We start from the raw sequence: 15,762 nt of genomic DNA on the forward strand, positions 1-15,762 counted from the left end.
TTAAAATCTCCTATCACCACCATCCTGTTGCTCCTCCATCTTTCTGTAATCTGGTTCCATATTTGTACCTCTATCTCACACTCACTGTTGGGAGGCCTGTAGTGCAGCCCCAGCATTGTTACTGCACCCTTCCTATTCCTGAGCTCTGCCCATATTGCCTCATTGCTCGAGTCCTCCATAGTGACCTCCTTCAGCATAGCTGTGATATCCTCTTTGACTAGTAATGCAACTCCTCCACCCCTTAAACCTCCCTCTCTATTCTGCCTGAAGTATCAATATCCTGGGATATTTAATTGCCAATCTTGCCCTTCCCTCAACCATGTCTCAGTAATAGCAATAACATTGTACTCACAGGTACAAATCCAAGCCCTAAGTTCATCTGCTTTACCACTGCACTTCTTGCATTAAAACAAATGCACCTCAGACCGCCAGTCCCTTTGCGTTCATCATCTGCACCCTGCCTACTCTTCCCCTAACCCACACTGACTTCATTAACTCGTTCCTCACAGGTTTTAGTTCTAACCTCCTCATTTGGCTCCCTCCCCCTGCCACATTAGTTTAAAGCCTCCCCAATTGCTTTTAGCAAAAGCACCCCCAAGGACATTGGTTCCAGTCCGGCCCAGGTGTCGACCATCCAATTTGTAATAGGCCCACCTCCCCCAGAACCGGTTCCAATGGCCCAGAAATCTGAACCCCTCCCACCTGCACCATCTCTCAAGAATAGGCATTCATCCTGCCTATTCTTCCATTTCTACTCTGACTCGTGTGTGACACTGGTAGCATTCCTGAGATTACTACCTCTGAGGTCCTACTTTTTAACTTGGCTCCTAACTCCCTAAATTCTGTTTGTAGAACCTCACCCTGTTTTTTTACCTATATCATTGGTACCTGTATGCACCACGACAACTGGCTGTTCACCCTCCCCCCTGAGAATGTTCTTCAACCGATCTGAGACATCCCTGACCCATGCACCCGGGAGGCAACATACCATTTGAGAGTCTCATTTCCGACCACAGAACCACCTATCTACCCCGCACCCCCCACCCCCACCCCCACCCCACCCCATCTTACAATTGAATCTGCTATGACTATAGCCTTTCCACTCTTTTTCCTGCCCTTTTGTACAGCAGAGCCAGCCACAATGCCATGAACCTGGCTACTGCTGCCTTCCCCTGGTGAGCCACCTCCCCCAACAGTATCGGTATACCTGCTATGAAGGGAGGGGACTTCTGCACTGCTGTCCTACTCTTTCTCTGCCTTTTGGTCACCCATTGTTTTCTCCCTCAGCAATTGTAATCTGCGGTGTGACCAATTCACGAACCTCCTCAGCATTGCGGATGCTCCACAGTGAGTCCATCTGCAGCTCCAGAGCCATCATGCGGCCAAGCAAGAGCTGCAGCTGGACACATTTCCTGCATGTAAAGGAGTCAGGGACATCAACTGTATTCCTGAGCTCCCACACTGAGCATAACACAAGTCTGAGATTGCCTGCCATTTTTAATCTTAAACTGAATTTAGACAAACAATAAAGGAAAAACTTTTACCAACAATACGTCAAAAAAAAATAGAAAAACCCTACCTTATCAACATACCACAGAGTCCTTTTGTTTGGTTAGAGGGAGGAGTTAGGGAATTAGAACTACTCTCCAACTATTACCTATTCCCTAACTGTACTAAATTCTGTTGGCATGCTGTTTCAATAAACGAGATTCCCCCTTCTATAAATCCAAATAATAAGAACAATAAATTAAAACTTAGTCTCTCAAAGTTCACACAGAATGCGTCTGCGGAATGCTCTTCCTCTCCACTGATTCTGCTGTCAGTTTTCTCTATTATTCATCTGATCTGAAGACCTCTCTCCATTAAATTCTTCTGTCCGAAATGCCTTCTCTGTATTTTTCTGGTATCAATAATTCTCACTAAACCTGCCGTTTGCCTTTATGGATAGATGCTGCTTTTAAGGCAGCATGGAGGGTTCTTGTGAGAGCCCAGCATTTCTTTCTCAGATGGCAGGTTCACTCTTTCTTCAGAAGACAGTTGGCTTTCCTCATTCTATCCAATTGCCCTTTTTTTATATACCCCTATGATACATCAAATTCTTATAATATGATTAGTTTCAGGATGTCAACACCATCAAATTTAAATTTAATTGGTCCTTAATCTCCAAGTGCTTTTTTAACTTAATTGGCTGAATTTAATATTCGATTCTCCTGTTCCTCACATGCTGTCTAACCTGCTGTGCTTTTCCAGCACTACACTTTTCGACTCTGAATTTAAACTGTTGCCTAGGTAAAAATACTGCCTGGGCCTACTAAATGAACTTCTTTTTGATATAGTATGTCAATGCAAGCATCTGCAGCTGCTGCCACAGACATTCATTTTTAAATCTCTAAAATAAAAAGCACATTATCTCTTAAAGGAACAACGCAATGCTTTCACCTATTTTACATTTTTACACACCAACTTCATAACAGAGCCACTGATAGTGGGACTATATCCCAGCAGGAGTCAGTAACAGAGGGACTATTTTCCAATGGGAGTCAGTGACAGTAGGACTGTATTTAAATGAGAATCAGTGACAATGGGACTATATCCCATTGCGAGTGGTATCATGAAATCAGACGTGCAAGGACTCCTTTGAAGATTGGGTTGTGAAAATCAGATCGGAAAGTCATGAGACTGCAATTCTGAATACAAATGCAGTGCAATTTGTTTACTGCTGGATTAGACTGCCCTCAACTGGTGTGGCAGCCACCCAGGCTCTCCTGCTGTACCTGCCTGAGGGCCTGGGCTGCTCTAGGGACAGTTGCTGAGAGATTGCACAGTGGGTCCAGTGACACACACTATCTGCGGTGTGACTGAGCACGAGTAATTGGCCACTTGCAGACTCAGCAACCAGAAACATGAGCCTCACCCCAGCCACACACAATCCAAAATGATTGGCCACTTCACTTTATTTTGTGCAACACACCAGGATCTCTGAAACAAAAACAGTCCTAACACTCCACCCACCTTCAGAAATGGCTGCGGCTCAGTTCCTGCAGTCTCTTTTAAGGGCTAGTCAGACAGCTCTTTGCACATGGTATAGTGCAGGCACTGAGATCACACAATCACACCCGTACTACCCATCCAGTTGAAAACACTGCTCATTTATCTCATATTCTGTGTACGAAGCTCCCTTGTATTTATATAGAACTATTCAGCCCAGAATCCATCTAACCTATGATAAATAAGACAGGGAATGTCAGCAATGAGGTTCACATATACTTACTGATTGGCCCAGACTACCGTTGATTGACTGCAGTAGGATGGACACAATCTCACTGACTTTTGGCCTTGCATGGAGGCCAATCATCCCAATCCCTGGATCATTGCCCTGCTCAATCCTCATTTTTGAGAGATTAGCTGCTTGTGTTAAACAGGCTGCATGACTGTTCCATCCAATAACCTCAGAATATCTTAAAGTGCCAGAAGGACAGGTTGCCAAAATATGAAAGGAGGTTAGACAGACACCATGCTAAGGCACACAAAGCATTCTTGACTGATTCCATCTGTTGACAGTGTGGTGCTGGAAAAGCACAGCAGGTCAGGCAGCATCCGGGAAGCAGGAGAATCAACGTTTCAGGCATAAGCCCTTCATCAGGAATGAGGGGCTTATGCCCAAAACATCAATTCACCTGCTCCTCGGATGCTGCCTGACCTGTTGTTGCTTTTCCAGCACCACACTCTCGACTCTGATCTCCAGTATGTGCAGTCCTCACTCTCTTCTCCTGATTCCATTTGTTGGAATCGCAGGCCTCACTACTACTCTCAGGCTTGCCCACTTTATGGCTCTGCTAATGACATTCACAAGATAGGGTGGGGGGGTTGCAAAGATGGGCAGGGGGGACGAGGGAGGAGGCAGATGAGGGGAGGAGGGGTAAAGTCAGAACAGAAAGACGGGAGACAATACGGGGTACCAAGAGAAAGAGAGAGAGTGAGATGCAGAGAGACATAGAGACACAGAGCAGTATACAAAAAGAAAGGGATACAGAGAAAAGTGCAGGATACACAGAGAAAGAGGGAGAATAAAGAAACATAGAGAGAGATAGAGTGCAAGCTGGGGATATATATAGAGACAGAGAAGAGTCAGAAAGACAGCAGGGAGTGGGAGAAAAGGGGAGTGGGGGAGCAGGAGTGGCAGGATGAATGGCAGGGAGTGAGATGGGAAGGAGGGTAGGGCAGGAAGGGAGACGGGATTGGGAAGGTGGTGGGGCAGAGAAGGGAAGTGGTGGTCCAGAAGGGGAGCAATGAGAAAAGGAAACTTGATGGAGACAGGAATGGGAGGGTAGTGGGAAGGAAGTAGGGAGGCATGGGGGAGGAAGAGGGGAGCATGGGGGAGGAAGAGGGGAGCATGGGGGAGGAAGGGAGGTGAGGGGGCCGGAAGTGGAGATGGAGAAAGAGGGGGAAGCAGACAGGGGGAGAAATAGAGTGGTGGAAGGAAAGTGGGGGGGTGGTGGTGAGAGGAACAAGGGGATAGGGTAGAGGGGGCAGAAGCAAGGTGGGAGATGGCAGAAGGAACCGAGGGGCGAGTTAGAAGGTTCAAGGGGCAGGGATGCCGAGTGGGAGAGAAGGGAATGTGGTAAAGGAGAAGAATAGCACAGCCAGGGGAGGGGAGTGGAGAAGAGTGGGACGGGGGGACAGGAGAGGAGAGTGGGAAGGTGGGGGGGGAGGAGAGTGGGACAGGTGAGAAGAGGTAGACAGCGGAGGGACAGAGTGGAATGGCGGGAGTTTTGGAGGAGAAGAAGAGTGGGGTGGAATGTGGGAGGGGGAGAACAGTGGAAAGGTGGGGTGGAAGAATGGGATGGGATGGGATGGGTGGGGGAAGGATTGGGACAGGACAGGGGAGAAGAGGGAGCCAGGGTGAGGTGGGTACAAAGTGGTCTGGTGGGAGGGAGGAGCGGGTCAGGGCAGGAGGAGAAAAAGGTGACCGTGCGGTGGGGAGGGGATGCAGATGGAGAGGATTATGGAGTGGGTGGGGTGGAGAGGGGCTGGAAAGTGGAACAGGGTCAGAGGGCATGGAGGAGTGGAGAGTGGTGATAGTAGAGTGGGAATGGAGGGTGAGGGAAGAGGTAGAGGCGTGAAAGTGAAGTGGGGGCTAAGGGTTATAAGGGATGGGTTGAGGAAGGAGTGGAGGAGGCGCAGATAGAATGAAGGGGCAGGGAAAGGGGAATCACGATTGGGAATAAGGCAAGGGGCAACTAAGGAGAGGAGTGGAGGAAAATGGCAGCAGGTGGTTGAACAGTGGTGAGGATCAACTAGGAGAGAGTGAGGACTGCAGATGCTGGAGATCAGAGTCGAGACGGTGGTGATGGAAAAGCACAGCAGGGCCAGGCAGCATCTGAGGAGCAGGAGAATCGACGTTTCAGGCCAGAGCCCTTCATCAGGAATGAGGCTGGGAGCCTCAGGGGGTGAAGAAATAAATGGGAGGGTCGGTGGGGCTGGGGGGAAGGTAGCTGAGAGTAAGGTAGCTGAGAGTAAGGTAGCTGAGAGTGCAATAGGTGAATCGAGGTAGGGTTGAAGGTGATAGAAGAGTGGATAAGTGGGAAGGAAGATTGGCAGGTAGGACAGGTCATGAGGACGGTGCTGAGCTGGACGGTTGGAACTGGTGTAAGGTAGGGGAGGGGGAGGGGGGGAATGAGGAAACTGGTGAAGTCCACATTGATGCCATGGGGTTGGAGGGTCCCGAGGCAGAAGATATCGTGTTCTTCCTCCAGGTGTCGAGTGGTGAGGGAGTGGCGATGGAGGAGGCCCAGGACCATCATGTCCTCGGCAGAGTGGGAGGGGCAGTGGGCCATAAAGTGGGCAAGCCTGAGAGTAGCAGTGAGGCCTGCGATTCCAACAAATGGAATCAGGAGAGAGTTTCCTCATTTCCCCTCCCCCCGGCCCTACCCCAGTTCCAAACTTCCAGATCAGCACTGTCCTCATAACCTGTCTCGCCTGCCAATCTTCCTTCCCACCTATCACCTTTACCCCTACCTCCATCCACCTATTGCACTCTCAGCTACCTTCCCCCAACCCCACTCCCCTCCCATTTATCTCCCCAGCCTCATTCCTGATGAAGGGCTCCATTCCAAAATGTCAATTCTCCTGCTCCTCGGAGGCTGCCTGACCTGCTGCGCTTTTCCAGCAACACACTCTTGACTCTGAACAGTGGCGAGGTCAATAATAATGGATGTGCATGTCATGTGTACCAAAGATATCTGTAACCTGAAGTATGGATCTCTGCATGGAGTTAGCTCCCACAGGATTTGGGTTGAAGCCAAGAGGAGGAGAGGGAACCAGGACGGAAATCACTAAATATGGCTGCATGTAGTCTCCCCCTTTCCCACCATGTCAGAAGGTTGAGTATTAAAAGCCCACTCCAGTGGTTTGATTTTGTTCTGAGATGATCTTTCATTGTGTGCTGAGAGAGTGCTGCACGATCAAAGGTGCTGTGGTTTGCAACGTGACCCCATAAAGAGGAAGTATTAAATGGAACTATTAAATGATGATCACAGGACAGCTTCTCAGTTTTCTGGCCAATAGCGATCCTTAAACTAAAATCACAAAGAGATTGCCTGGTCTTTATGTTCTTTTCGGGAGCTTGATGAGCATAAATTGACTGTTGCATTTCCTACATTGCAATTAATTTGGCTGGAAAGTGCTTTGAGATATCCTGTGGTTATGAAATGCTGGATATAAATGCAAGGTTTTTGTTGTGCAAAAGAATGTCGCTTGCTGACAGCCCTCCATTCCCACGCACTTGCTGAGGCAGCATCATGACAGCTGAACCTTGGACACTCAGGAGCAACAACACAATGAGGATGAGGATGCTAGTCCTCTCTGGAGACCATCAGCTGTGGTGAGACATTGCAGTGCTGAACTCACTTGTTGCTCAGGACCCACTTCTGTTGTCTTACACTGAGGAACAGGCCAAGGGAAAGACTTCCCCTCACACACAGGAAGGAACACGAGTTGAACATCTCCTTCCTCAACCCAACACAACAAACAATTCTCACAAAGAAAGGAAGAGCGCAGATCTCACAGGGTCGAACAAACAGGGCAATTACAGTGCTGAGAAAACAGGGCAATCATCAGGCCAGCAATTGCATCGTGCTATTTCACTGATCTTAACCCTTCAGCTCCAATACAAAATCAATACTGATCACTATAACAATATACATAGTGCAGGCAGATTTACCTTGTGCCATTCCTGGTTCTGTACAGAGTACTTTCAATTGTTCAATACCTTGAAAAAACAAAGTTAATGGTAGCAAATGAAATTCTAAATCTTAAAAATAAATTAACAAGATTTCATTTGTAATGTGAAAACAGAAACTGAAGTCTTTGTGAGATGTTATTCCAGTTGAGAGTGATACATTACATTTAGTCCTGTTTATTCTCTGCATATGGAGCTCACATGCTTGCTGCAGGGAACAGTGCTGTTGGTGTGTGATGAAAAGAACAATGACTTACTGCTGATCGCACAGGAACTCTGAGTGTCAGTGATAACCCTGACACTGAGACATCCCAACCCAATCTAGTCCCACCTGCCAGCACCCAGCCCATATCCCTCCAAACCCTCTGCGTGAAAACGTTGCCCCTTTGGTCTCTTTTGTATCTTTCCCCTTTCACCTTAAACCTATGTCCTCTAGTTCTGGGCTCCCCGGCCCCAGGAAACAGACTTTGTCTATTAATCCTATCCATGCACCTCATAATTTTGTAAACTTCTATAAGGTCACCCCTCAGCCTCCAACATTCCAGGGAAAACAGTCCCAGCCTGCTCAGCCTCTCCCTATAGCTCAAATCCTCCAACCCTGGCAACATTCTTGTAAATCATTTCTGAGCCCCTTCAAGTTTCACAACATCTTTCCGATAGGAAGGAGACCAGAATTGCAGGCAATATTCCAACAGTGGCCAAACCAATGTCCTGTACAGCCGCAACATGACCTCCCGACTCCTGTATTCAATACTCTGACCAATAAAGGAAAGCATACCAAACGCCTTCTTCACTATCCTATCTACCTGCGGCTCCACTTTCAAGGAGCTATGAACCTGCACTCCAAGGTCTCTTTGTTCTGCAACACTCCCTAGGACCTTATAAAAATCAAAAGCAGAGGTCCCAGAACAGATCCCTGCAGAAAGCCACTGAAACATTCTGCCTGGAACTGAATGATTTCAGCTACTATCACCCTGTATCTTCTATTGGCCAACCAATTCTGTATCCAGACAGCCAGATTTCCCTGTATTCCATGCCTCCTTACTTTCTGATTGAGCCAACCATGGGGAACCTTATCAAAGGCCTCGTTAAAATCCATATGCACCATATCCACTGCTCCACCTTCATCAATGTGTTGTGTCACATCCTCAAAGAATTCAATAAGGCTAGTGAGGCATGTCCTGCCCCTCATAAAGCTATGTTGACTATCACTAATCGAGTTATGCTTTCCAAACAATCATAAATTCTCTCTCTCAGAATCCTCTCCAATAATTTGCCCATCACCGATGTCAGACTGATTGGTCTGTAATTCCTAGGGTTACCCCATTCTCTTTCTTGAACAAAGGAATAATATTTGCCACCATCCAATCATCTGGTACTACTCCAATGGACAGTGAGGATACAAAGGTCATCGCCAAAGGCGCAGCAATCTCTCCGCTCGCTTCCCATATTAACCTTGGGTATATCCATCCTGGCCACGGGACTTATCTCTCCTCTTATTCTGAGATTATGCCCTCTGGTCCTAGACTGCCCCAGAAGAGGAAATAGCTTTTCTGCATCTACCTTGTCAAGTTCCTCAAGAATCAAGACCATATAATCCCTACAGTGTGGAAACAAGCCTTTCAGCCCAACAAGTCCACACTGACCCTCTGAAGAGTACCCCACTAAAACCTATTCCCCTACCCTATACGGTACTCCATATTTACCCCTGACTATAGCACATAACCTTCACATCCCTGAACACTATGGGCAATTTAATATGGCCAATTCACTTAACCTGCACATCTTTGGATTGTGGGAGGAAACCCTGGTAGAGACAGGGAGACTGTGCAAACCCTACACAGACAGTCACCCAAAGCTAGAATTGAACCCGGGTCCATGGCGCTCTGAGGCAGCAGTGCTATCTACTGAGCCACCGTACTGCCAAAACAATGTCTTTTTCAATAAGGTCACCTTGCATTATTCTAAATTCCAACAAATACAGGCCAACTTACGAACCTCTCCTCATAAAACAGTCCCATCATCCTACTGAACCTTCTGTGGACTGCCTCCAATGCCTGTAAATCTTTCTTTAGATGAGGCAACCAAACTGTTCAAAGTAGTCCTGCTATGATCTAACTAATCAATGCCTTGTATACTGCTGAGACTTCAATATTTTTATATTCCGTTCACTTTGAAAAAAAGTTTGACAGTCCTAATGTCTTCTATTATCCCATGCTAAATTGAGATGCAAGTTTTTTTTTATAATTTATGCACAAGGACTCCAAAATCTGTTTGTGCTGCAGCTTTCTGTCATCTTTTTCCATTTAAATAATATTCAGCTCCTCTTCTTCCTGCTAAGAGCATAACCTAACTATAACCTCACATTTTTCAACATTACATTCTCTCTCTCTCTCATTTTTTTTTACTACTCACTGAACCTACATGTACTCCTCTACCGCCACATTCTCACCACTTGCCTTCCCACCTATTTTTGTGTTATCCACAAACCTAGCTATGGTACATTAATGATTTGGATGAGGAGCATTAATGTATATTGTAATTGTGGCCCCAGCATTAATCCCTGCGATACTCTACAAATTACAGCTTGCCATCTTGAAAATGCCCTATTTTAACTCAATTTTCTGCCTTCCATTATTTCACTAAACATCTTTCCATACTAATATACCGTAAGCAATATCATGCGTTCTTATAAACAAGGCAAGTATGTGATACTTATCAAACACCACCTGGAAACCCAAATACATTACACCTGGTTCCTCTGCTCATTACCTCCTTGAAGAATTCTAATACATTTGTCAGGTATGATTTTCTCTTCATGAAGTCATGTTGACAAAGCTTAACAGTATCATATGTTTCTAAATGCTGTGCTATTACATCCTTTATAACAGATAAATATTTTCCCAATAACGGGTAATCTATACTCCTTCCCTCTGGCTGTTGTAAGGAGTTTTCCAGAATCTAAGGATTCCTGGATGATGAATATTGATGTATTCACTGTCACTGCAGTTACTTCCTTTAATATTCCTGGATGCAGCCCATCAGGTTCAGGAGATTTACTGTCTTCTAGTCCCACTAGTCTCCCTAGTATTCTCATTTATTTCCTCCCGAACCTTAGCATTATGTCCTTTCATTTAGCATTCTTATCGTCTTCTACCTTGAAAACTGATGCAAAGTATTTCTTCAACGACTCTGCCATTTACTGGTTCCCCATTATTTCCCCAGCTTCATTCTCTGAGGTGCCTATCTTTACTTTGGCTTTTCTCTCAATTTTTATATAGACTCATCCCTCTCAAACCAAATCTGATTCTACCATAGAAGATAGAATGTTACAGCGCAGTACAGGCCCTTCAACTCTTGACGTTGTGCTGACCCGTGAAATTAATCTGATGCCCATCTAACCTACACCATTCCAATATTATCCATACGTATGTCCAATGCCCATTTAAATACCCTTAACATTGGCAAGTCTACTACTGTTGTAGGCAGGTCGTTCCATACCCCTATTACTCTGAGTAAAGAAACTACCCTGATATCTATCTTAAATCTATCACCCTTCAATTTAAAGTTTTGTCCCCTCATGCTAGCCATCACCATTCGAGGAAAAAGGCTCTCACTTTACACCCTATCTAACTCTCTTATTATCTTATACATTTTGATCGAGTCCCCTCTCCATCTTCTCTCTCCAACGAAAACAGTTTCAGTTTCCTCAGCCTTTTCAGGCGAGACCTTCCTTCCATATCAGGCAATATCTGAGTAAATAGGATTTATAAACATCTGGAGAGGAATAGTTTGATTCGAGATGGTCAACACGGTTTTGTGAAAGGTTGGTCGTGCCTAACTAACCTTATTGAGTACTTCGAGAAGGTGACAAAACAGGTGGATATGGACTTCAGTAAAGCATTTGATAAGGTTCCACATGAAAGGCTATTGCACAAAATACAAAGTAAATCTCCCCTGATTGACCCTAATCTTAGTCTACTCATTCTTTTATTCCTGATATAACTATAGAAGGCCTTAGGGTTTTCCTTGATCCTACCTGCCAACAACTTCTCACGTCCCCTCCAGGCTCTTCTTAGCCCTCTCTTTCGATCTTTTCTGGCTAACCTGTAACTCTCAAGCCCCCTAACTGAGTCTTCACGCCTCATCGTCACATAAGCCTTCTTCTTCCTCTTGACAAGAGATTCAACTTCTTTAATAAACCATGGCTCCCTCTCTTGACAACTACCTCCCTGCCTGATAGCGACTTATCAAGGACCTACAGTAACTGTTCCTTGAATAAGCTCCACATTTCACGTGTCCACCTCTGCAGTTTCCTTCCCCATCCTATGCATCCTACCATGTTATGGTTACTGTTCTCTGAGGGACTGTTTATTCTGTGCTGTATGTCTCTATGACAACGATTTCTTGTTATCATACTAATTCCATCCCATTCTAACAAAGCCACCCTCCACCATTTCCTTCCTGCTTGTCCTTTTGAAAAGCCACTACTCTTGAATATTTAGTCCCTAATTTTGATCTCCTTGTAACTATGTTTCCATAATGGTTGGAAGATCATTCCCATTAACCACTATCTGTGTTATGAATTCATTTAATAAGCTCTGAATACTGCCTACATTCAAGTAAACAGCTATTCATTTTTATTTCTGACCATCTTTTCACCCATTTTGAACCTATTCGCTGCTGTTTTTCTGGGTTCCACATTCTGTCTGACTCTCATGTGTAAGATGAGGGATGGAAAGAAATTAATATTAATGAAGAGGTAGCATTCAAAAGAATAACTGAAGGATGATAAATGTCCTAGGTAAAATGGGCTACATGCCAGCATGTTAAAGAAGATGGCTATACATGCAATGAATGCAGTGCTGGGCATTTTGCAAAGTTCCTACAGGGTGCACAATAGAAAGGTATAACCACAATAGATCTGAAGGTTCTCGAGTGGAAGAGAGAAAGCAGACATCTACAGACGTTTCAGTTTGACTCAGCAGTAGAGGAAATATTAAAATTTATTATAAAGTGCATGATAATTAGGCACTTAAAATAATGCAATGATTGAGAAGTGTCAACAAAACTTTTGGATGACAAATCTGTTGGCAGATTTTGAGGCTATTATTTGCAGTATAAAGGAGAACCAGCAAATGTGCATTTGAATTTTCAGAAGTGTTCGGATATGATTCCAATGGGAAGTTAGTGAACAAAACTTGGTGTGCATGGCATTGGGGTAATACATGAGTATGGATTAGAAACAAGAACATACCATAGGAATAAAACACTCATTCTCAGCATGGTAGGCTATTACTAGTACAGTTATGCAAGGACCAGTACTAGGACCACAGCTGTGCACAAATGAATCAATGGTTTGGGTGTGTGCACCAACTATTACATTTCCAAACTTGTTGATGAACCAACTCTAGGTAGAATTTGAGTTGTGAGGAGATACCAAGAACACTTCAAGGGACTTGGGCAGGTTAAGTGAATGGGCAAGAACATGGCAGTTAGAATCTAGAATTATGTAAGTGACGTTATTAGGAGGTCAATACTTGTAGAAAAAGCATAACAACAAAGTATTTCTTAAACAGTAGGTGATTGGTAAGAGTTGATGTCCACAGGACTTGGTGTCTGTGACCATGAGTCACAGAAAGTTAACCTGCAAATGCAGTGAGCAACTTAGGAAGACAAGTGGTCTGCTGGTCTTCACCGTTAGGGGATTTGGGTGCAAGGAACAAGACGTCTTGCTACAGTGATACAGAGTCTGGCAAAACTGTTTCTCGTGTATTGTGTGTAGTTTTGATCCCCTTATCGAATTAAGGAGATACTTGTCAGAGAGGGAATGCAATAGCAATTCACCAGACTGATCCCTGGGCCTGTGTTTTCCAGAGTTTTGAAGAATGGAAGGTGACCTCATTGAAACTGACAAAATTCCTATAGTTGGATGTGGATACGATGTTTCCACTGGCTGAGGGATTTAAAATCCAGGGAGCAGGCCACATGATAAGGGCATGGGTCTGGAAGAATCTGAAAGGATTAATAATTGATTGTGTGCAATAAGCTCCCCCTAATATAATGATGTCATGAGGCATAAATGTAAAGTAAGATCCTTTGTGACCCAGATCCAAAACTGGGTCCTCCCAAGTCTTTGTCGTAATTTTAAGCTGATTCTTATAACCTATAAATAGTTAGAGGAGCAATAACTACATTTTTTTGTTTTGCTTGCAAATTAATCATAAGAAATTTTGCAGCAGTCTCCATAAATAACAATCCCCAATTTACTGCAGTTTTTTGAAGGAATTCTTAACATCGAGTCTTCTTCACTTCATCTTGCTCCTTCATGATCATTCCACACTGCCACTGGATTCATACTCAGAACCCTCTTCTCCATCCTTGATACACATTCTGACCAAGGTGATGCATTTTAGAGGATCGCATTTCGGTGTGAATTATACACCGCAGGACCTTTAGGAACATTTCCATGCAGATAGATATGGGCATGCAGTCCACAATTCCCTAAACATGGCAGCACATGTGACCAAGGTGATTAAGGAGACATATGGCATGCCTGCCTTCATCAGCTGGGGTATGGATTACAAGAGTTGACAAACCACGTGCAGCTATATAAAAGCTGAAAATGTGTTGTTGGTTAAAGCGCAGCAGGTCACGCAGCATCCAAGGAACAGGAAATTCGACGTTTCGGGCACAAGCCCTTCATCATGAAGGGCTTGTGCCCGAAACGTCGAATTTCCTGTTCCTTGGATGCTGCCTGACCTGCTGCGCTTTAACCAGCAACACATTTTCAGCTCTGATCTCCAGCATCTGCAGACCTCACTTTTTACTCGCAGCTATATAAAACCCTTGTTCAGCCACATTTGGAGTGGTGTACAGTGTTAGTCACCACACTATCAGAAAGACATGGAAGCTTAGGAGAGAGTGCAGAGAAGGTTCACCAGGACGTTGCCCAGTTTCGAGAGGATTGGCTATGAGGAAAGTTTAAAAAGTTTAGGATTGTTTACACTGCTGAGAGGAGACTCAATTGAGGTCTACAAAATTATGAGAAACGGATACCTAGACCATTGGGATACCTTCTGGGAAAGGTGGGACCTGCACATGAAGTACGGGTTGCACCTGAACTGGAGGGGCACAAATGTCCTGGGTGAGAGATTTGCTCGTGTGATTCGGAGGGTTTAAACTAGATTGGCAGGGGCGTGGGAATCAGAGCCACATATCTCAGGGGGACAGTTGCAGATGGGGCAACGACAGGATGTAGTGAATTTATTGGGAAGGTTTCTCATGTGATGAAACAAAGGGATTGGTCAAAGTGTGTCTGCTTCAATGCAAGGAGTGTCAGAAATAAGAGTGACGAACTTAGAGCATGGATCAAAACTTATGGATACGATGTTGTGCCCATAACGGAGATGGGGGTTTCACAGGGACAGGAATGATTGCTTGATATTCCAGGGTTCAGAAAGTTTAAAAAGAACAGGGAGGGTGGAAAACGAGGTGTGGCATTGCTAATCAGAGAGTGCATCACAGCTACAGAAACAAAGGTTATTGAGGTAGGTCTGTCTGCTGAGTCAGTGTGGGTGGAAATCAGGAACAGCGATGACGCTATCAGACAGGAGTTGGGAAATACAGACTGGGAGCAATTGTTCCACAGAAAGGGCACAGCAGACATGTGGAGACTGTTTAAGGAGCAGTTGTTGCGAATGATGCATGAGACAGGTAAGAGGGGGTAAGATTAAGGAGCCTTGGATGATGAGAACAGAGGAGTTTCTCGTCAAAAGGAAGAAGGCAGCTTACTTAAGGTGGAGGAAGCAAGGATCTAGCACAGCTTTAGAGGATTACAGGCTTACCTGAAAGGAGCTCAGAAATGGACTGAGGAGAGCCAGGAGGGGGCACGAAAAAGGCTAGGCAAATAGGATTAGGGAGAACCCAAAAGCATTTTACTTATATGTGAGGAATAAGAGAATGATCAGGGAGAACATAGAACATAGAAAAATACAGCGCAGTACGGGCCCTTCGGCCCTCAATGTTGCGCCGACCTAAGCCTACCTAGCCCACACAAGCCCAATAACCTCTATATGCTTATCCAATGCCCGCTTAAATGACCATAAAGAGGGAGAGTCCACCACTGCTACTGGCAGGGCATTCCATGAACTCACAACCCGCTGAGTAAAGAATCTACCCCTAACATCTGTCCTATACCTACCACCCCTTAATTTAAAGCTGTGTCCCTTAGTAACAGCTGACTCCATTAGCGGAAAAAGGTTCTCACTGTCAACCCTATCTAAACCCCTAATCATCTTGTACACCTCTATCAAATCTCCCCTAAACCTTCTTTTCTCCAATGAGAACAGCCCCAAGTGCCTCAGCCTTTCCTCATACGATCTTCCTACCATGCCAGGCAACATCCTGGTAAACCTCCTCTGCACTCGTTCCAATGCCTCCACATCCTTCCTATAGTATGGCGACCAAAACTGCACACAATACTACAGATGAGGCCGCACCAGAGTCTAAAACAACTGCAA

General features: G+C 45.1%; 1 protein-coding gene across 12 annotated transcripts in view; it reads right to left on the reverse strand.

Annotated features, from left to right (window-relative positions):
• Positions 1 to 15,762, reverse strand: part of exd3 (exonuclease 3'-5' domain containing 3) — a 390,852-nt gene that overhangs the window by 328,536 nt on the left and 46,554 nt on the right. For 8 of the 12 annotated variants that reach the window (XM_060841203.1, XM_060841204.1, XM_060841205.1 and 5 more), the window contains one exon: positions 7,223 to 7,270. The exons of the other annotated variants lie outside the window; for them this stretch is intronic. In XM_060841203.1, coding sequence (XP_060697186.1) covers positions 7,223 to 7,270 — 48 coding nt within the window. The remainder of the gene's footprint in view (positions 1 to 7,222; positions 7,271 to 15,762) is intronic. 12 annotated transcript variants of the gene reach the window in all.

The sequence above is a fragment of the Hemiscyllium ocellatum genome, chromosome 21 (assembly GCF_020745735.1).
Source record: "Hemiscyllium ocellatum isolate sHemOce1 chromosome 21, sHemOce1.pat.X.cur, whole genome shotgun sequence".
Classification (NCBI taxonomy): domain Eukaryota; kingdom Metazoa; phylum Chordata; class Chondrichthyes; order Orectolobiformes; family Hemiscylliidae; genus Hemiscyllium; species Hemiscyllium ocellatum.